The sequence below is a fragment of the Dendrobates tinctorius genome, unplaced genomic scaffold, assembly GCF_039654945.1.
Source record: "Dendrobates tinctorius isolate UK_male_01 unplaced genomic scaffold, ASM3965494v1 ptg000090l, whole genome shotgun sequence".
NCBI lineage: Eukaryota > Metazoa > Chordata > Amphibia > Anura > Dendrobatidae > Dendrobates > Dendrobates tinctorius.
Genome location: NW_027361758.1, coordinates 6,684,275 through 6,707,023, shown reverse-complemented (window position 1 = coordinate 6,707,023; position 22,749 = coordinate 6,684,275). Strand labels below are relative to the sequence as shown.

Sequence of the window (22,749 nt, the reverse complement as noted above, 5' to 3'; positions counted from 1 at the left end):
TCGGGCATGGTACGCGGAACTAGTTTAAACTTGTTTCGATGTTCCCTGGTGTCTACTAGATTGCATGGATCTACTTTTGCAGGGTTACCACCAGAACTCCGGGGCCTTCTCTTTGGCGGGGCCGTTGAATCCTGGATTTTAGCCCAAGCTGGATTCTCTCATTCAGTAATCTCCACCATGATTAGTGCTAGGCAACTTGCGTCCAGGCGCATTTCTCATCGCACCTGGAGAACCTTCTTCTCATGGAGCAAGGCCGATGGATGATCTCCTCTGGTGTTCTCCATTTCTTCCATCTTGGAATTCCTGCAATCTGAATTAGTCGGGTCTCTCTCAAAGGACAATTTTCAGCCTTATCAGTTCTATTCCAACGCAAGATTGCCACCAGGTTACGGATGAAGAAGTTCATTCAGGTAGTTTCCCGCGTGGCACCTCCCTATAAAATACTGTTGGAATCATGGGATCTTAACTTGGTCCTCGAGTTCTACAGGAACCCCCTTTCGAATCACTGCAGGACGTGTTACTAACCTTTCTTCCTTGGAAAGTGGTTTTCTCCTAGTGGCAATTACAACAATCAGACGAGTCTTGTAGTTGGTGGCTCTATCCTGCCGACCTGCGTTCCTGATTTTTCATCAAGACAAGGCAGTTTTGAGGACGTCGCTATCTTTTCTGCCAAAAGTTGTTTCTTCTTTTCATCTTAATGAGGACATCATTGTCTTCATTCTGTCTGGCACCAGTCCATCGTATTGAGAAAGCTCTTCAAAATTTGGATGTGGTTAGGGCTCTTAGATGGTACATCTCGCTGACGGCTCCCTTGCGCAAGTCAGATGTCCTGTTAGTGTTTCCAGAGGAGGAAGGGTCTAGCCGCTTCAAACGCCACACTAGCCAGGTGGATTTGCTCAGCTATTCAGGACCCCTACTGTGTCAGGGGCACCCCTGTCCCAGTGGGGATTAAGGCACATTCTACTCGGTCAGTGGACGCCTCTTAGGTCATTTGGCACTGGCGTCAGCAGAATAGGTCTGCAAAGCTGCGATTGGGTCCAGCTTTTGCATACTTTTACAAAACACTACCACATCTCAGGCCTCGGCAAATGCAGCTCTTGGCAAGCGCATTCTGCAATCGTCAGTACCACATCTGTAAGCCAGTGGTACATGGGGTATTAGCAGTTGTGTTGCTCCCCACCCAAGGACTGCTTTAGGACGTCCTGTGTCCCCCAATGGGGCGTAGGAGAAATAGGGATTTTTGTGTACTCACCGTAAAATCCTTTTCTCCGAGCCAATCATTGGGGGACACAGCACCCACCCTGATTGCCTATTGGCTTATTGTTTCGATCTTAGTTTTGACAGTATATTTGTGTAAAACTCCTACTGCTTTATCGAACTGGTTCAATCTCAGCCAGTGGACGGGTGTATAATACAAAGGAGGAGTTAATTTTTCTGTGTTTCACTTAGTGTCCTCCTAGTGGCAGCAGCACTAAAGGATTTTACGGTGAGTACACAAAAATCCCTATTTTTAAAGCTGAACATCTATTCTATATATTATTATTATTTTTTTTTTTTTTTCTTTTAAACAGCCGTCGAGTATTTCTTTGGAGGCCAGTGATAACTCTAGTGTGAATGCAGTAAAGAAAATCAAGGAAGCCTTCAGTGTAAGTGTAAACAAATTAGTAGCATATAATAATTTAATAATAAATTTTATTTCTCTAGCGCCGACATATTCCGCAGCACTTTACATTTCAGAAGTTTTGCCTTTATTTTTTAAGGGGCATCTGTCATTCCCCCAAACTGAAAATAAACTATTTAGACCTTCATATAGGGGTCTCGGATCCAAAAAAATAATACTTATAATGTAGATTTGTCAATTGGTATAGAAAGTTAAATTTGTAGGGCTTTGGGCATGGTGAGGACACACTGGCATTGTACGTGTTTTCATGTCTGTCTGCATCGCACCCATGCTGCTTTATGGTCCTGTGTTCAGCAAATGGCCCCTACACACAAGAGAGGAGGATGAGAACTCAACCCTTGCTCATCTTGACACTTTTTTTGCTCTCAGCTACTGCAGTGTCAATATGTGCAAGACTGGAGATTTAGAATGGGCAGAGAAGAGAATGGTAATCGAGGGGTCTGAAAGGTGCAGTGAAGAAGCCCCCTCATCTACATATGTAATAAAACTATTATTCCTCACTAGTAGTATGATTTTTATAGGTGCGAAGACCCTTTTTATTAAGGTCTAAAGAGTTCAGTTTTGGGAAACCACCCTTTTAAAGGGAATGTGTCATCCAAAAATGACTTTTTTTTTTTAACATTCTTTTGTGTAATTTTCCACATCCCTAACTTTTTATAAAAAAAAAAAAAATTAAAGCTTACAATTAATGGTAACATCTATGTTTAGTACATGTAAATAGCACATACATATTTTGCGCAGATCAGTGCATGCCAAGAAACCTCAATGAGTCAGTCAGGTCTCTTACCATCTACTGTATGTCCAGGTGACTGCTGAAACAAAGGAACAGAAAAAAAAAATTTCCACATAGGGTGGTAATCTTGCCACAGCAGTAATTAATAGACCGCAAGAGGTGGAGATGCTCATCTTTATGCTGTTGTGAAAGTTACATTTGGGTTAAATGGCAACAGATCTTCAAATAGATTGCACTGCTCTAAACTTAGTTACTTCTTTGCTCTTGTTTTGGGTTGCAATATCCTTGAAAGATGTATCGCTTTGAATTTACCTATTCTAACTTCAATCGCTGCTATCAGCTATTGAAACAAAGGTAACCTGTAATATACCCAAACTCTACTAATCTGTGTATGTAAGGTTAATGGCGTTCTAAAGCTGCCCGGCGGCCAACCTGAAAGCACGGCTATCAGAAGGAAATGGACTTTATTCTTCCCGGCAGCCTGCAGCTTTCATTCTCAGAGCGGCACAGATTTAGAAGACTATTAACCTGCAGATTAACCCTATATATGTACGTTAATATTGTGTGAGGGCATGACATGTTCCCTTTAAATTCTTCTGCTTTAGGGCTCTTTCAGACATCTGTGTGTACAAGTGAATGGGTCCGTGCGCATGTTAGTGTTTCCACATGTCCGTGTGCAAAATACGCATGGTTTTTTTTTCTTGTACAGCAGAACGTCCCGCACAATTGCACACTGATGACACACGGATGTTATCCGTGTGTCATCAGTGTGACCCGTACCGCCGCCTGGGAAGCAGCAGGGCTGTTGGTGCTGTTCCCCAGCGGGTGCTGAAGACGGCTCTTATCATTCTCCTCTGCTTGCTAAAGTAGACAGCTGGGGGCTGGTATTCTTAGACTGGTAAGGTAAAGGGCCATTGATATTGCTCCCCCCCTCCCTCCCCAGCCTAAAAATAGCAGCTGCCCAGAAAGGCACATCTGTTAAATGTGCCAATTCTGGTGCTGTGACCAGCTCTTCCCACTTGCTCTGTGGCAGTGGTAAGTGGGGTTCATATTTGTGGGGTAGATGTGACATCAAGCCCACGGATTAGTAATGGAGAGGCGTTTATCAGACACCTATCCATTACTAATCCTATAGTTATATTGTAATATAAGTAAACATAAAGCCAGATTAAAGTTTTATTTGAAATAAAAACAAAACAGTCATCCATTTTTATTTAAAAATACCTTATTTTTATTCGGACCCCAGGAGAGGAGATCTGCCCTTCAGGAACAGGAAACCTACTGATACAAAAAGGCGTCACCTCTTCCACGCATCAATTGGCTTCCTGTTCCTGAGGGAACTGGATCCTAGAGACGTCTTCGAACACTGGAATCCCAGACCGATCAAGCCAGGTAGTGGGAGGGTTTCCTACCTCGACCGATCCGGACTCCTGGAAGCACCATGGTGGTCGTTGCTGGATTTCACGACAGTGTGCGGGCAGCAGGGAGCGGAAGTCCGGAGGATCGGCCGTCTCCATGAATTGCCACGCGCCGAGGTAAGTAGATCCCGGCTGCAGTCCCCGCGGTGTGGGCACCAGGCACGGGGAGTCCGACAGCATGTGTGCGGGCGGCGTGGCCGAGGGGGCTCGAGACGCGTGAGGCCTCTCTTTCGGTGTCCCTGAGCAATCTCCGGGCGCATCCTGCGTCGTCGGGCACCAGGCGACGTCGGGGAATGGGGGGGCGGAGCCAACAAGCGTTTCCGGGTTATCGGGGCTAGCTCCCTTCTGTGCATGTGCGGGCCGCCGGCAAGATGGCAGCCCCATTGGAAACCAGCAGTGGAGGCTTGTTCACCTGTGGGGGCGAGGTGGCCAGAGCGGAAGGCACGGCGTCACCTGCTGACCCAGAAACCGGGAGGGGAGCATTTAAGGCGACGCTAGGCACAGCCTCATGCTTCTGGCCCGTTTTTTTTTTTTTTATGGTAAGTTAGCAGCAGGAGGAGCCTGTAAGTCCGCAAGCCACGCAGAAGCCACAGACACGACTGAAAACCCGTGATGGTGCAGGTCATGGCCAGTCAAGTGATCGGTCCAGCCGCAGAAGCTCTTCCAAGTGGAAGTCTGTGGCATCGACGGAGAACCCCCCCCCCCCCCCTCTCGTATTCCGGTATCTAGAATTCAGCGGTCACTGGTAAGTGATCTTTGTGAATGTTCACTTAGTGACGTAACCTTCCCCTTATATCTTTACCTCTAGGGGGAAGAAGTGTACAACCAAGGCAAAGCACAGGGAATGCGCCCTATGTGGATGCCTCTTACCGGACTCGTGTCCGAAAAAATTATGCCCCCCCCCTGTACCCAGCAGACGGTGAGGTCTCGGGGAGGGGGAAGCAACATTAGCTACCAGGTAGACTATGTGGCCTTACTATTCCCCCTGAGGTGGCAGAGGAGACTCCCGACTTCACCACGAGTTTAAAGGACATCATAAGAACTGAAGTGAGGGAGTGCTTAAAGTCCCTTTCTCAAGGAGAGAGTGCTAGACAGAGCAGTAAGTAAATTACCCAGAGCCAGATTCATCTGAAGATTCCGGTTGCTTCTGCCTACCCCTAGTCCAGGTAGACAAGTTAGTAAAAGCGGTCAGGGGAATGATGGGAACAGCAGAGCCTAGGCCAGAGTTATCCATGCAGGATCATAGGAAGCGGAGATCCTTCCTGTTAAATGAAAAAATAAGGGAGCTAATTCTCTGTGAATGGAAGAAACCGGAGATGAGGGGCTCTGTACCTCCGGCCCTTAAGCAGAGGTATCCTTTTGATGACCCATCGGTTAACAACTGGGACAAGGTCCCTAAACTAGATGCCGCAGTGGCCAAAGCATCCAGAAAGTCTTCATTGCCCTTTGAGGACATGGGGTCCCTAAAAGAACCCCTAGATAGGAAAGCGAACATTTTCCTGAAGGGGACTTGTGAAATGGCAGCTGGATCCCTTAGACCAGCAGTGGCTTCGACTTGTGCGGCCAGATCAGTGATGATCTGGCTAGACCAACTTGAGTCGCAGGTAAAGGTTGGAGTACCCAGGGAGACTATTCTGGGTGCTGTCCCAGTAATCCAAGAAGCTGCAGCCTTCCTATCGGATGCCTCAATAGACTCGGTCAAGATGGCGGCAAGAGCAGTGGCTCTTTCCAACGCAGCCTGTAGAGCCCTGTGGTTAAAATGCTGGACAGGGGATATTCAGACAAAATCAAAACTGCACTATTCCATGCGAAGGGGAATACCTTTTTGGCCTGGTCTTGGATGAACTGTTGGAGAAGGCGGGAAATGAAAAGCGAAAATTTCCCAATCTATCCTCCTCTTGTTACAGTTGTCCCTTCAACAGAAGAAAGTATGGTCAGCAAAGGTCTACAAGAGACCATTTCAAGTGGGATGACAGGAGGAAGAGAGGTACAAGGTTTATGTTCAGGCGTTCAAGGGAACGCAAAAAACCATCCCAATTATTAGGTCTCCGTAGGTGGTAGATTTTTGGCCTTCTATCCAGCCTGGTCGTGAATCACCAACAGTGACTAGGTAAAGGGTGTGATATCGGCAGGACTGAAGTTTGAGTTCCTTTCATTACCAGCGGATAACTTCAGAGTGACTTCCCTTCGCTCCTCTCACTTAGAACAGTCGGCCCTGGAGGCAGAGATTGCCAAATTGTGTCAAGAGAGTCCTGGTGGAGGTTCTGGAATCTGACAGGGTTAGATGGTTTTACTCTCCCCTGTTCTTGGTTCGGAAAACCTATGGCTCCTTCAGAACCATCCTCAACCTCCATTCTCAAGTTTTTTGGTTACTCACCACTTTAAAATGGAAACGATCGGTTTGGCAATAAAAATGGTGTTTCAAAACTGTTTAATGGCAGTTTTAGATTTAAGACGTGTACTACCATGTACCTATTCACACAGATTACCAGCATTTCTTGAGGGTGGCAGTGTCCATAAGAGGCATAATTCGACGTTTCCAGTAAAGAGCCCTCCCCTTTGGGCTCTCAATTGCCCCACGAGGCTTCACGAAGGTAGTTGCGGAAGTCATGACCCACTTGCGAGAGTCAAACGTTTTGATTGTCCCCTGTTTGGATAACCTTTCAATTATAGACAATTTAGCTGATCCATTGCCTTTCGCAGGTGGAAAAATTCACTCTGGAGCATTTAGGTTGGCTAGTAAACCCCGAAAAATCCCATGTACAGCCCCTAAAGTTCAGCAGTTTCTCGATCTCGTTTTGGACTCAGAAACTGAGGAATGTTGTGTACCATCTGACAAGATTATTCACATCCGTCACCAGGTGCTGCTTGTGGTAAATAGGCCCTCTGTCCCTTAGAAAGGCCGTGTCACTATTGGGTTCACTATCATCCTGTATTCTGGCCGACAAGCGGGCTATGTTCCACACTAGGATCCTGCAGATGAAGCTTCTGCTTAATGATAGGTTCCTAGGGGGTTTCCTGCAAGGAAAATTAGTATAAAGTCCCTAAAATGGTGGCTTGACAGAAATAACTTGGCCTCGGGAGTTCCCTGGGAAAATTGCATATCCCATATAATAACCTCGGACGCCAGTCCTTCCTGATGGGAGGGGGGGGGTATGGGGGACATTGTAGTCCAGGGTCGATGGGATCATCGAGTCGAGTTCTTCAAACCTGAAGGAATTGTGAGCGGTAGAACTCATTCAAAAAGCTCCTTGTGTACCTACAGGGTCACCATGTCAGAATTCTTTCGGACAACCAAGTGGCGGTGGCCTACATCAACCACCAAGTGGGAGCCCGATCCGAGGCCCTGATGGAAGTAGCGGAACGCCTTTTCCAGGTGGCGGAAAAACATTTTCTCTAGCAACCTTCCACGACAGCATAGGAGGTCGTCTCCACGCCCTAATGGGGGGACAGGAAGCACGAGAGGTTAAAAGGTCCCTCCTTCCTCCCTCTCACCAGTGTCTTTCCTGTCCCCCATGGGGCACGGAGAGGTCTGATGGTGCTGTGTGGCTGGCTGCTATAGCATACCTGTGAATTAAAAAGCCGGGCAGTGGTGGTCGGTGGCGCAGCCTTCCCTCCTCCGTTCTGCTCCTGCATTCAGGACAGTTTCCTGGCCCTCCCGCGCTCCCCTTTGGGGAGTAAAGCGGGCCAGTGATCCCTGCCGGAGGCCTCCCCAGCTCTCCAGCGTCTCCTCCTCCCCTGCGTGCTGTGTGACCTGGAAGTGACGTCACGCGCGCGGGTCACTTCCGGGGTATGTGGAGGGCGTGCTGTCATGGCGGCCCCGATCCTGCTGCCAGCGCGCGGAGCTCGTCAGCATCTGCTGTGCCTGCTCCAGGACCCAGGGAGGAGGGGGAATCGAGCTAATGCGCTCAGGGCGGAGTTAACAATTCATTAACCCGCCGGAAGACGCCGACAGGTAAGGAAATCCCCTGCTGTCATGGACGATTCCTGCCCTGCATCTGCAGAGCCCAGCGCTGCCCCAGCCACAGTGAGTGTTACCTGGGGTGGGTCCTAAGGGTGCGATCCAGGATAGAGGTCCTTAAAATACTTCTCCCCTTCTTTCTTATTGGGAGAAAAGTCTGCCCATAAAAGCACCAATACTTCCAGCAAAACGGCCAAATGTGCCATATGCAGTACGAAACTTCCCTCTAATTGGGAGAAAAAGTATCCGTGCATGCCTGACATAAAAGTGGTCAGGGCCGAGCACCCGTCATTATTTGACGAGATCCGCAGCTTGGTCACCCGTCAGGTTCAGACCTCTTTAGCCGCCCTGTCACCCCCTCCACCTCCACCCCCTCAGATTATGGGCTGACCACCTTCCAAAAAACAGAGGATTCAGGTGGAGGATTAAGAATCCGTGTCTGAGAGATCATTTAACTCAAGCTTCGAAAATTGGGAGCAACCAGGGACCTCTAGGGCACATGACGTTAGAAGGTATCTCCTTTCCACAGAATACGTGGAGGAGTTGATTAGCGCAGTATGCACCACTATGGGCCTAGAAGATGAACCTGTCACGCAAACAGCACAGGATCGCATGTTTGGGGGATATGAAGGACCTAAACGAGCAGGCTTTCCAGTTCATAAAAGCATAGTGGCCAGGAATGGGAATACCCTGAAAAACGCTACTCGGCCCCTTCAGAGCTCAGTCATAGGTTTCCTCTGGAAGGAGAGGAGTTTAAATGGGACATCCCGAAAGTCGATGTCCAGGTGGCAAGGGTGGTAAAGAACTGTTCTACCGTTTGATGATGCGTCTCAACTTAGAGACCCGATGGACCGTAAAGCTGAAAGCCTCCTGAGAAAAACATGGGAATCCTCTGCGGCCACCTTAAAATCAGGAGTTGCGTCCACTTGCGTCTCTAGGTCCCTCTTTCAATGGATCGAGGAGCTAGAGAACCATATCTCGCATGGTACCTCAAGGAGTGACCTCCTTAACTCACTCCCTATCTTGCAGAGAGCTACGGGCTTCCTGGCAGATGCGTCAATGGAGATGATCCGTACTTCTGCCAGAGCCATGGTACAATCAAACCCTGCCAGACGAGCCCTCTGGCTTAAGACGTGGAGCGGAGACATTACATCCAAGGTTAAACTATGCTCTTTACCATTTAAAGGTGAACATGTCTTCGGCCCTGCCTTAGATGAAATTCTGGAAAAAGCCACTGACAAAAAGAAGGTGCTTCCAGAGCAGAGAACCTCAAGGAAACGTCTTTTTCGAGGCCCCCAGAATCAGTCATCCCAACCACGAGGAAAGAGAAAGACGGGAAGATGGAGCTACGCTAAAGGGAGAGGCAGGAACATCCTGGTCCCCCAGCAGCAGCAACAGCAGTCCCAAGAAAAACAATGACTCAATCCCGGTGGGGGGGGGGAAGGCTTTCGAGTTTTTTTTTCCTGCTTGGCAGTTGATTTCCAGCAGCCCCTGGGTCCTCAGTGTGATCAGAGAGGGCCTACTGCTAGAACTCGAATCCTATCCTCCGCGGGGTATAAGAGTCACCTCCCTACCATCTTGGGAGACCCCAGCTCTAAATTGCGGCATTCTGCAGTTGCTACAGTCAAATGCCTTCTCTCGAGTCCCTGTGAAGGAGCAAGGAAGAGGGCATTATTCCAGACTGTTCCTAGTAAGAAAGTCCACAGGGGAGTCGAGAATAATAATAAACCTAAAAGGCCTCAACTGACACATTGCATATCACAAATTCAAAATGGAGTTGGTAAAGACTGCCATTCCTCTAATAGGGCAGTCTTACTTTATGGCAACTATAGATCTGAAGGATGCCTATTTCCACATCCCCATCCGTCCTTCCCACAGAAAGTATCTGAGGTTCGCGGTCCACCAGGGTCCAAAAATAACATACTTTCAATTCAACGTACTTCCATTTGGGATATCATCTGCTCCTCGAGTATTCTCCAGGATCATGACGGAGGCTGTGTCCCACATCCGAAGTCAGGGCATATGTATTGTACCCTACCTCGACGACCTACTAATAATAGGAGCCTCCTACCGCACTCTGGAATTACAGGTGACTCAGACCCTGAGCATCCTCCAGTCGTTAGGATGGATCCCGAACATAAATCTCAGATCCAACCCTCCCAGGAGGTGAAATTCTTAGGAATCCTACTGGATTCAAAAAATCAAATGTCCTTCCTCCCGGAGGAGCACCAGAGATCCATAATATCAAGGATCTGAGTTCAGGGAACAGAGGTCCCCGACCCTCAGGTCAGCTATATAGGTCCATACTAGGATCTATGACCTCCTGTATCCAGTCAGTACCTTGGGCACAGGCCCACTCCAGAACGCTCCAGTCCCATATTTTAAGAAACTGGAATCGGGATCACACCTGTCTGAACAAAAAGGTCCAGACCCCAGGGGCAGTGAGAGCCTTGCCGACATGGTGGATGGACCACAAGAACCTGTGCAGGGGAATCAACTGGTCTCAGACTCCTTTAGTCACGGTAACAACAGACGCCAGCAAAAAAGGCTGGGGAGCTGTAGTGTCTCGTCACCCATTCCAGGGGTTATGGAGCCAGAAAGTGAGCGCAAGATCCTCAAACTTCAGAGAACTGAAGGCAGTGGACGAAGCTCTACTGGCAGCAAGGCACCTGGTCCAGGGCCAGCACATCAGTCTACTCAGACAATATAACAACGGTGGCTCATCTCAGGCACCAGGGTGGTACGAGATCCCGTAGCCTGGAGGGCCTCTCAAACCGAATATTTTCCTGGGCCGAAAAGCACCTTTGCTCTTTGACGGCAATTCACCTGAGGAGTACCGCCAATCTTCAGGCAGATTTCTTAAGCAGAAAAAGCATCCAGCCTGGCGAGTGGACCCTGAACAAATTAATCTTCCAGAAACTGGTCGACAGGTGGGGCCTCCCGGAGGTGGACCTATTAGCCTCAGGAGAGAATGCTCAAGTGGAAAACTACTTTTCACTGAACCCCAGGGACAGATCCCTGGGAGTGGATGCCTTCGCCCACAGGTGAAAGTTCCATCTATCTTACTCCTTTCCGTCAGTCCCAATCCTTGCTGCAACCCTGAAGATTCGGGACGATCAAACCCCGACAATCCTAGTAGCTCCGTTATGGCCAAAGAGGAGCTGGTACTCTGATTACGGAGCTGGTGGTAGACGGACCATTCATCCTACCCATGGAAGACTACCTTCTCTCGCAAGGCCCCCTACATCACCCAAACCTCCAGGGAATGAGGTTGGCGGCCTGGCTACTGAAACCCAGATCCTAAGGGCCAGGGGCTTATCAGAGGCGGTAATAAAGACCCTACAGAAATCCCGAAAACCGGTCACTATCGCCATATATAATGAGATATGGAAGAGGTTCTCTTCATGGTGTCTACCAGACTTGCCTGACCCAGAGAAACCTAACATTTCTCGTATCCTGGATTTCTTGCAGAGGGGGCTAGAACTAAGTCTAAAACCTACCACATTGAAAGTACAAGTGTCAGCATTAAGTGCTATGTTTGACACTGACTTGGCCAACCACAGGTGGGTAAGATTCATGACATCAGCCACTAGACTTCATCCAAAGAAGTTAATAACAGTTCCAACATGGGACTTGAATGTGGTGCTTATGGGACTCACTCAACCTCCCTTTGAGCCCTTGTCATCCTGCACTTCTCAGCTCCTCACCTGTAAAGTGGCCTTCCTTGTAGCAATAACTTCAGCAAGGCGAGTAGGAGAGCTCCAGGCGCTCTGTTAGGGAACCCTACGTAACTATTAGAGATGATTCCATAGTTCTCTCTCGACCCATCTTTTCTGCCGACGGTAGTGTCAGACTTCCATAGGTCACAGAATATAGTCCTTCCGTCATTGTCAGAACCCAGCAAACCCCAAAAAAGAGGTGTTTCATACGCTGGATGTAAGATCTATTGTTCTCCACTACCTGGAGTGTACCAAACCCTATAGAGTCGACCACAACCTATTTATCCATACCTCTGGCCCAAACAGAGGGAAGAAGGTGGCGAAGAACACCATTGCCAATTGGATTAGAAATGCTATCTCTGAAGCTTACCTGATGCAAAACATCACTCTCCCTGCTGGAATCAAGGCGCATTCAACACGATCTACCTCTACGTCATGGGCTGAGAGGGCAGGCGCATCTTCAGAGCAGATTTGTAGGGCCACAACTTGGTCCTCCTAGACATTATAGATTAGACCTTGTATCCAACAGAGATCTAGTCTTCGGCCGAAAAGTTCCTCAGGCCGTTGTTCCCCCCCCAGTGCAGTATAGGTTGTTATGCCTTCTATGCTGTCGTGGAAGGTTGCTAGAGAAAATAGAATTAGACTTACCGGTAATTTGGTTTCTAGAAACCTTCCACGACACCACTATTTCCCTCCCTGCATTCTTCGACAAATTCTGAGAATCTTAAAGGTAACTGGTGCTATGGTAATCAGTTGTAAGTCACTGGTGAGAGGGAGGAGGGAGGGACCTTTTAACCTCTTGTGCTTCCTGTCCCCCATTAGGGCGTGGAGACGACCTCCTCCTATGCTGTCGTGGAAGGTTTCTAGAAACCGAATTACCGGTAAGTCTAATTCTATTTTCTATCTTTGACAGCGCTACATATAATAGGGAAAGACAATACCAAAGCAGACTTTCTAAGCCGCAACACACTAAGGCAGAGAGAATGGTCTCTAAAGCGAGACATTTTCAACCAGATTGTCCACATGTGGGGTCAACCGGAAGTAGACCTTTTTGCCACCCGAAAAAACAGGTAAAACAGTTCTGTTCTCTGAGCCCGGGGGAAAAACCTCTTATAGTGGACGCCTTCCTGAAAAAGTGGGACTTCATCCTGACCTACGCGTTCCCTCTGTTATCCCTGTTACCTCTGGTGGTGAGGAAGATCAGAGAGGACAGGGCAAGAATTATACTGATTACCCCCTTCTGGCCCAGACGGGCTTGGTTCTCATGGCTAAGAACTATGTCAGTGTGCGATCCCTGGGTATTGCCGGATCTTCCAGATATCCTCTTCCAGGGACCAGTCAACCATCCACAAGTAGCGGGGCTCCATCTGGATGGCGTGGAGTTGGAAAGGGTATTGAGGGATAGAGGATTCTCCCCGAATCTGGTAGCCACCCTTGTAAAAAGTAGGAAAGCGATTACAACAAAAATCTATTCCAGGACCTGGAGAGAATTTTTGACCACTTCCGCGTTTAGGGCAGAAAAAGGGTAACCTGTAGGCCAGGTTCTGTAATTTCTACAGAAGGGTCTAGAATTAGGGCTTTCCACTAGTACCCTGAAAGTGCAGGTTTCAGTTCTTGGTGCCTTATTCAACTATGTGATATAGCGAAGAATTACTGGGTCTCCAGATTTATCATAGCAGCTGGCAGATCTAGACCCATACACAAAGGAAAGTGTGTACCATGGGACCTGAACTTAGTCCTTACGGCTTTAACGGAGGCTCCGTTTGAACCCATGGTATCTGCCTCGATCAAGGTCTTATCCCTCAAAGTTGCTTTTTTAGTAGCTATTACTTCAGCGCGTAGAGTAAGTGACATCCAAGCACTCTCTAGAATCCCTCCATACACGCAGATTTTAGCGGACAGGGTAGTGCTTAGACCAGACCCCGCATACCTGCCCAAAGTTGTCTTGGACATCCACAGGTCTCAAGAGATAGTCCTCCTCTCCTTCCCTAACCCTACTAATCAAAGAGTAGAAGCTTCACACATTGGACGTTAGGAGATGTCTGCTTGAGTATCTATCTGTCACTAACCCCTAGAGAAGGGACAACACCTTATTTATATCCTTCCAGGACCCTACAAAAGGTCTTAGGGTTTCGAAATGTATGTTGGCAAGGTGGATTAGGGAGGCTATCTCTAGCTTATACAGCAGGTGGCTGTCCGGCTCCACAGAATCTAAAGGCGCATTCCACTCGAGCCATGGCGTCCTCTTGGGCAGAAAGATCTGGAGTGTCCATCGACCAAATATGTAAGGCGGCCACATAGTCATCCCCTTTCACCTTTTTTAATCATTATAAGCTGGACATCGGTGCTTCCTCTGATCTCACCTTCGGGGTAAGGGTGCTGCAGGCTGTAGTCCCTCCCTAAGATAGAGTTTACATCTCTGTAATTCTCGTGGTGCTGTCATGGGGTCCGAATAAAGCATTTACGTACTGGTAACGATATTTTTCGGATACCCATGACAGCAACCTCAGAGTCCCTCCCTTCACGCAGGGGTGTGCACTTCCTCCGCTCATAAGTAATCACGTCTGGGAGATTGTTCAGTTTTTCATAAATAGTTGTATATTTTGTATAGATATCGGTACATATTTTGTATATATTCTGTATGTATTTACCATGGGGGTCCTCTCAAGCTCTGTAATACAAACTGATGCGTGGGAGAGATGCCTCCCTTTTTTTATGTGTAGGTTTCCTGTTCCTGAAGGGCGGATCCCCTCTCTCTTGGTGCTGTCATGGGTATCCGGAAAATAGTTACCGGTATGTAACTAAATGCTTTAGCTTTATAAGATGCTCTGGATTTTAAGACGCACCCCAAATTTTGAGGAGAAAAATAAGAAAATATATTTTTTAATGGTGGTGCTTATAGTCCATGCGTCTTATTGCTTACCGGGGGTGGTGGCTGCGGTGAAGCGGGGTCCCAGGGTCGCTGCTTGAGGAGGCAGGAGTGGGAGATGCTGCAGGCCGCAGGCAGGGAGGGGGTGTTCCGATGTGCAGTGCGCTGCTGCGGGGGTTTTGTTCTGCTGCCGGAAGTCTTGTGCTGCTGCCGGGTGTCTCCGACACTGCCCTGGGACTCTACCGACGTTTTGCGACAGGCCAGAGCCCCGGAGCACTTTCACTGTTCCCTCTGTGTGGTGGCCTCTGGCAATATGGCCGGGGACTGTGCATGCGCACATGGTGATCTCGAGAGATGAGAATTCAGCGCTGAGATTTCATCTCTTGAAATCTTAGCCCCGAGGTCACCATCGGTGCATGCGCCGCCCCTGGTGGCGGCCATATTACCGGAGTCCATCACACAGAGGGAATCCAGAAAGTGCCCCGGGGCTATGGCCTGTCGCAAAATGGCGGCAGAGCCCCGTGCAGTGCCGGAGACATCCACAGCACCCTGAGACACCCCAACACCCCTGCGGCCTACACCTGGTCAGACATGTACGCTTTGTAAGACGCACCACCATTTCTCCCCCAAGTTTGGGGGGGAAAAAAGTGCGTCTTACAAAGTGAAAAGTACGGTAAGTTACATTGAAGCTCCTGTAATAAAAGAAAAAATAAAACACCATAAACCTCCCCTGTCTGTCGATCTGTCCCACGCTGTAATCCATGTCTGGGGATAAATGGTTTTCAACCTGGACGGTGCCAAGATGTGACTGTCCAGGCTGAGAACCATGAGGAATTAGCTGCTGCGAGCACAGCATCAGTGAGCAGCGATGACCTCATTGAGGTTACTTTAGGTCTCTGAGGCTGCGTTCCCAGCCAGGCCCCTGAACGGCGGTGACCTCTAATCACTGAGTTTTTCTCAGTGCTGAAGTCACCGCAGCTCTGCCCGGCTGGGAACGCAGCGTCAGTGACCTGCTGTAACCTCAATGAGGTCTCTGATGCTGTGCTTGCAGCAGTTCATTCATCAGTGGTTCTCGGTCTGGACGGTCGCATCTTGGCACCGTGCATGTTGAAAACTTTTTATCTCCAGACATGGATTACGGCATGGGACAGAACGAACAGGTGAAGGATATGGTTGTTTATTTTTGTTTTATTGCAGGAGACGAAGGCTTCAATGGAAAGGGTGTTAGGCGAGTTAAACTGTTTTGTTTTTAAATAAAAATGGAAAATTGTTTTTATTTCAAATAAAAGACTTATACTTGCTGTGTTTCTTTACAATACAACTATAGGATTAGTAATGGAGAGGTGTCTTATAGACTCCTCCATTACTAATACGTGGGCTTGATGTCACTGGACATTACAAAGGTAACATAAACCCCACATATATGAACCCCACTTGCTGCCACCACAGGGCAAGTGGGAAGAGCCAGGCAAAGCGACAGTTGACACATCTAATATAGATGTCTTTTTTTTTGTGAGGCTTCAGGCTGCTATTAGGCTGGGGGGGGGGCAAGATCAATGGCCCCTTACCAACCGGAGAATACCAGCCCCCAGCTGTCTGCTTTAGCAAGGCTAGTTGTCAAAAAAAAAAAAAAAAAAAAAGGGGGGGGGGGGAAACCGCACACCGTTTTTTTTAAATAACTGAAAAAATAGAATGGGGACCCCTCTATTACTGATAACCAGCCTTGCTTAGCACTGACACCTGAGGGTTGCAGCCTGCCGCTGTCAGTTTTTCCTGGCTGGTTATCAAAAATACAATGGAAGCTAACTTTTTTTTTTTTTTTTTTTTTTTGCGCAGGTGGCGGCTCATGAATACTCCCATTAGCTGCTGCCACCTGCTTTTACTGTACTGTTGTCACTTGAATAAAACTCAAAACATTTTACCCTGCTGGCACTGATTGCAGCGCGAGCATGGAAAAATAAGAGCTTTCTTCAGGAACAGCGCGAACAGCACCACTGCTTCCCAGGCGCCGTTACATGTGGAATTGATGTGGCACACTGTTGCCAGACGTATTCCACACAGACATCTCTGGTACTAGTTTTTCCAGTACAATAAATATCAAGACGTGTGAAAGAGCCCTTAGACACATTTCTGCTTAATGTACCGTTTAATTTATTTAAAAAAAAATCTGTCCCGTCAATCATAACGGACACCTCTCCCTCATGTGCTTTAGTGCATTTTTATGCCTGTAATTCCACATGTTTCTATTTTTTATTTTTTTAATTATTTTTAGAGGATTGATTTCCCACAACAACTTGTATTGAACAGGTTATTCTTGGTTTTGAAATTGCTAAACACTGAATTTTTTTTTTATTCTTAGAATAAAATGACTATCTTTGTATCAGTCATGATTGTCCTCATGGAAATTGCAAGAATTTTTTTTTTTTTTTTAAATACAAATCTTTCAAATTAAAAAAAAAACAAAAAAAACTTCACTTCATTTAACATATAAAACCTGATTAAAGGGATAGGTCATGTTGTGATACATTTCCTTTCATACTTGCCTCCCAGAAAAGCTTTGCTCCGAGCGCTCTACTCCCCATTTATATTGCAGCAATTGACCTTTTTTTTTAATGTCCTATGCGAATTCCTCTAAAATCTGCATATTAATAACCCATAGCTGAATCCATTTTTTTTTTTTTTTTTTTGACATACTTCTGAAATACTTTTTTAAAAGGGTGGCTGTGAGCTGGTTTTACACTTGCTGAATATAATGAACTTGTTTTAGAAATGCTTGTTAACGATAATCAGCCAGTATAATTAATTAATCTGCCAATCGCCCAATGAGTGAGCAAAAACACTAATTCATTGGAGAAATTATTTTAAAGCAAGCTTAAAAATGTTCTGTGCAGCACAACGTCCTGTTTAAACATGACATGTGCTGCCCTTAAAACTGTCAGTCTATGTGCACAGCACAGTCATCTATTACTGATTTGTTTTGTGTGCATAAGGTAATATGGGTGCCTGTCTAAACAACTTATCAAATGGCTGCCAGTCAGCAAGTTAAGTAGCTAATCTGTGATATTTTAATGCTGTAAGTCAAATGGTGTGAACCTGCCTCTGCACTGCTGACATGGAACTAAGTGAAAACATACCACATTGTATGCCAAGTAGGTGTTCTGTAGGAGTACCTAATTGATGTGCCCCTAGTTATTAATTTCCAACATCTCCGCTTTGCTTTTTAATGACAGAATTAGTAGCTTTTAGGTGCCCTATGGTATCCCTTGTGTTCCCCACTGAGACTTGTGTTAATTGTAATGATGCTGGATGCAATTGGTTAATTTCAGTATCACACTTTCTTGCAGGTTGTGGGAAGCGTTCTTTATTTTACTAATTTCTGTCTTGACAAGCTTGGGCAGCCTCTGCTGAATGAGAACCCTCAATTAACTGAAGGATGGGAGGTACCAAAGTATCCTAACATGAAGTTGCATTTGCAAAACAAGTGCTGAAAATCTTGGCTTATACTCGAGTATATATGTATATAATATGTGTGTATGTACCGTGTATATGTTATAATATTATCTGACCTTTCAGGACCACATGATGTTTAACACTATAGTTTTTATGTGCTTCATCTTTACTTGTCAAGTCGCTGAAAACTTTCTAGCAATTTGCAATAAAACAGCATGTTATTGCCCTGTGATTTTCGACAATGAGTGCCCAACAGCTACAAGTGCTTCTCACAAAATTAGAATATCATCAAAAAGTTAATTTATTTCAGTTCAATACAAAAGGTGAAACTCATATTATATAGTGATCTATTTCAAGTGTTTATTTCTGTTAATGTTGATTATGGCTTACAGCCAAGGAAAACCCAAAAGTCAATATCTCAGTAAATTTGAATACTTTTATAACACCAGCTTGAAAAATGATCTTAGCCCCTTAATGACCGGAGCTTTTTTCGTATTCGTTTTTCGCTCCCCTTCTTTCCAGAGCCATAACTCTTTTATTTGTCCGTCTATATGGCTATGTGAGAGCTTATTTTTTGTGGGAAGAGTTGTACTTTTAAATGACACCATTGGTTTTACCATGTCGTGTACTCGAAAACGGGAAAAAAATTCCAAGTGCGGTGAAATTGCAAAAAAGTGCAATCCCACACTTGTTTTTTTGCTTGGCTTTTTTGCTTGGTTCACTAGATGCTAAATCTGACCTGCCATTATGATTCTCCAGGTCATTACGAGTTCATAGACACCAAACATGTCTGTCCTCTCTTTATTTCAGTTCAATACAAAAGGTGAAACTCCTATTATACAGTGATCTATTTCAAGTCTGGCGCTGAAAGCCATATGCCTGGAACAACCATAGATGTCTCAGAGACCTCTAGTTGTCCAGGCAACATGACGCCGACCCCCGATCACGTGACGGGGGTCGGCGATCAGGTCATTTCCGGCCCGGCGGCTGGAAATGCTATTTAAATGCCCGCTGTCAGCTTTGGATTTAACTAGTTAAAAGGCGCGGGCGGTGATTCCACTCGCGCCTATTGCGGGAACATGTCAGCTGTTCATAACAGCTGACATGTCCCGGCTTTGATGCGGGCTCAGCGCCGGAGCCCTCATCAAAGTAGGGGAGATGTCTAATGACGGACTGTGTCCATGTGCCCACGTAGCGTTTTAAACCGGACTCTCAAAACCGGACTCCTTCCCAGAAAACGTGCTATTTTACCGCGATTATGTTCGCGTTTTTACCGTGATTTTTGCTTGCAGAATTCAAGCACTTTCCAAGCAATTTGAAGCATCGCTTGGAAAGTGATTAACAGGTTGGTCACACTCGTCAAACATAGTGTTTGACAAGTGTGACTAGCTTTTTACTATTGCGGCTGTCTATGCGGCATCAATAGTAAAAGATAGAAGGTTAAAAATGATAAAAAACAAAAAATCGCGGTATATTTACCTTCCGACGTCCCGCGCAGCCTCAGCGATGCTCCCGTTCCCAGCGAGACCTGTGATGACGTTGGTCTTGCGTTGCTATAGCGATCTCACGAGACCGCTAGAGTAACGCGAGACTACGTCCTCACAGGTCCTTGCCGCAAGGCATTACTGGGAACGCTGAGGCCCGTCAAGGCTGCGCGTGACGCCGGAAGGTAAATATACCCCGATTTTTTTTTTTTTTTTTTTTTTTTTTTTTTTTTTTTCCCCCCCCCCCCCCCCCCTCAGGGGTATGGTCTCCTCTCCTCAACACCGTGGGTACCATCCGCACATGAGACGCTTAACTTTGCGCATGGTGGGCATAGCCACATGCGGGAAGCGGCTCTCAGGCATTCCTATGGGTGCGGAATCGCGGCAATTCTTTGCGATTCCACAAAAAGAATGAGCATGCTGCGTTTTTTTCCGCGATGCGATTCCGCCGTGGGAAAGAGCACAGCATTAGCACAGCATGTGCGGAATGCATGGGGTGCATTCTGTACAAGTTTTTTTTTTAACATTTTTGCGGCAAAAACGCTTAAAAATCGCATCGTGGGCACACAGCCTAAAATCTAAAATGTTGGCCTAGTGAAATGTATGTTCAGTAAATGCACTCAATACTTGGTCGGGGCTCCTTTTGCATCAATTACTGCATCAATGTGGCGTGGCATGGAGGCGATCAGCCTGTGGCACTGCTGAGGTGTTATGGAAGCCCAGGTTGCTTTGATAACAGCCTTCAGCTCATCTACATTGTTGAGTCTGTCTGTTCCAAGGACTGATCTGCCACCAGAATTCTCGGTCGCTCATTTTAACAGCGTGGCTGTTGAAACCGCGGTTTTGAGAGCGTCCGGGTTTTCAGATGATTGACACCATGATCCAGGCTAGGAAGCCGTCGTCTTCCAGGGTCTATTATTGGACGTGGAAAGCCTTTTTCAGCTGATGTGAGACTTATTACATCCCGCCTATGTCCTTTTCTCTCACTTCCATTTTGGCGTTTCTCCTTTGTCTTGGAAGGTGGTGTTTCTTGTGGCCATCACCTCCATTTGGCGTGTTTTGAAATCGGCGGCTCTTTCCTTTCTCCCCCCCCCCCCCTTTCTTGGTTCCTGGTGGTTTTGTGGCCTCTACCTTCCTTCCTTCCCAAGGTGGTGTCCGCCTTTCACCTAAATTAAGATAGTGTCCTGCTCCGACTCATCCTCTGGAACGTTCACTGAACAGGTTATACCTGGTTAGGGCAATGCTGGTCTATCTGGCTAGGACCGCCCCCTTTAGGAAGACACTCTCTCCTTTCATCATTCCAGAAGGTGCCCGAAGAAGCCTGCCAGCCTCTAAGGCTACGATTGCTTACTGGATCAGAACTGCAATTTTGGGAGCTTACTGGGTCAAGAATAGAGTGCATCCCCCTGGGATTAATGCTTGCTCTACTCTGGCAGTGGGCGCCTCCTGGGCGGTGCACCATAGGGCATCCGGCCAGCAACTTCGCAAAGCGGCAACCTGGTCTTCCATTCGCATGTTTGCCAAATTTTATAGAATCCATACCTACGTTTCGGACGCCAGCCTAGAATGATCATGCAGGCGGCAGGGAGTTCTACCACCTGAACAGAGTTTCTGCTGTTTCCCTCCCCAGGGACTGCTTTGAGATATTCCATGGTTCCTGTGTTCCCCAATGAAGCGATGGAGAAAACAGGATTTTTGGTGGCTTACCGTGAAATGTTTCTCGGAGCCTTCATTGGAAGACACAGCACCCTTCCATGTTTATCAGCTTTTTTCTGTTATATTGTTAAAGAAACAAAACGGCAACTCAATGTTGTTGGTTCTCCTACTGCTTTCTCACTGATTAACCTAGTGCCAGTCTGTGGGGTGTATACTGCAGAGGAGGAGCTAACTTTTCTTTCTCGCTTCATTGGGGGACACAGGTTACCATGGGTGTATGCTGCTGTCGCTAGGAGACAAAACACTATGCAAATAAGAAAAAAAAAAAAAAAATTGGCTCCTCCTCGGCAGTATACACCTACCGACAGGCACAAAGCAATCCAGTTTTTTCTTAGTGTCTGTAGGAGGTGGACCTGGATCTAACACCAGGTCCGCAAGTGGTTTTCCTTACAGGTTTTGTGTGTGTTTATTAATCTTTTCCCCTGTTTCTCAGATACAGCTCTTCGGGTAACTGGGAACAGTTTTTCTCACCCTGTTTTCCCACGTTTATGCGACCAGCTTAGCGCGGCAATTCTCTCTCTCATCCTCAGTCCCAGGCACGCCCCTCACTGGCCACAGCCAATTGGCGCCTTACTTTCATTTTTTTCCAGCGCTGGGCACGCCCCCCTTGCTTGCTCGTCAGTCTCGGCGCTGGCATTGGGCTCATAACAGGCTGGTCACGCTCCCACAGGCGTGCCAGCCTATCGGGACGCTTTGTTTCTTAGGCCGGGGACGCCCCCTCTTTTCTTCACGCCCAGCCTGACTAGCCAATAACATGGAGTCCATAATTTCCCTCATCAGGACGATAACCCTGCCCACCGCTCCAGCGCTTCTCGTGGCTCAGGGTGCGCGGCGTGCATCTTGAGCTCCTGCAGCGTCTTCTCTGACTCAGGGGGACACAGCTACCTCCTTTCCTGCATCAGGGATCCGACAGGGGGCACAGCTACCTGCGCTGCTGCTACGCTGGGTGTCTGGTAGGCTCTGCATTCCCCACCCCTGGCCACTTTGTTGGCTCCCCTTAGCAGTATCGCCTCCATAGTGTCCTGCTGCAGCTTTTTTTCACATAGGCTCTACCTATGCCCAACTGTGCAGGGGCCTCTGGCTATATCCCTACAGTAATTCACTGCGCTTGTGCCCGCTGTAAGAGAAAGTGGGCTTCAGACCAGCCATCTCCTTTCTGTCCATCCTACAGTCCTTCCACCATGTCTGCCGCTCAGGAGAACTCTAATGCCTGGGATGAGAGCACCCCCCCCTCTCCAGAGTGGGCTGTTACCATGTCTCAGTCGGTTTCAGACCTGACCAAAATATCAGGTCCTGGAACGCATGCCTCATCTCACTGCTGCCACCAGTGCTCCGAACACCTCACTCAGTGATTTGCACGCACCTGACCACGACCTTCACAGGGACAAATCAGGAGGAAGGTCTAGGAAGCAGACTGTCTAGCTCCTTTTCAGATTCAACATCACCAAGGGTGCCCCTCTCTGCCCATTCCCCCTCCTCCGAGGCGGACGTCGGGTCAGATGTAGCCTCTCTGTCAGAGTTTGACTCGGATGCAGATCAGACCTCTGGATCACAGGACATGGTAGGTAGCCTTATTTCGGCTATTGTTCAAACCCTCGAAATAAAAGAGGAAGATGCCACTGCTCAGGACAAATCCGTTTCATTCAAACTGGTAAAACGTCCTTCCAGACTTTTTCCCAATCACAATGAGTTTGAGGCCACTACCTCTAGACACTGGG

General features: G+C 47.4%; 1 protein-coding gene across 3 annotated transcripts in view; it reads left to right on the top strand.

Annotated features, from left to right (window-relative positions):
- Positions 1–22,749, top strand: part of LOC141098345 (zinc finger CCHC domain-containing protein 8-like) — a 211,407-nt gene that overhangs the window by 49,695 nt on the left and 138,963 nt on the right. For all 3 annotated transcript variants that reach the window (XM_073586033.1, XM_073586031.1, XM_073586032.1), the window contains 2 exons: positions 1,572–1,646; positions 17,726–17,829. In XM_073586033.1, the coding sequence (XP_073442134.1) occupies positions 1,572–1,646; positions 17,726–17,829 (179 nt within the window). The remainder of the gene's footprint in view (positions 1–1,571; positions 1,647–17,725; positions 17,830–22,749) is intronic.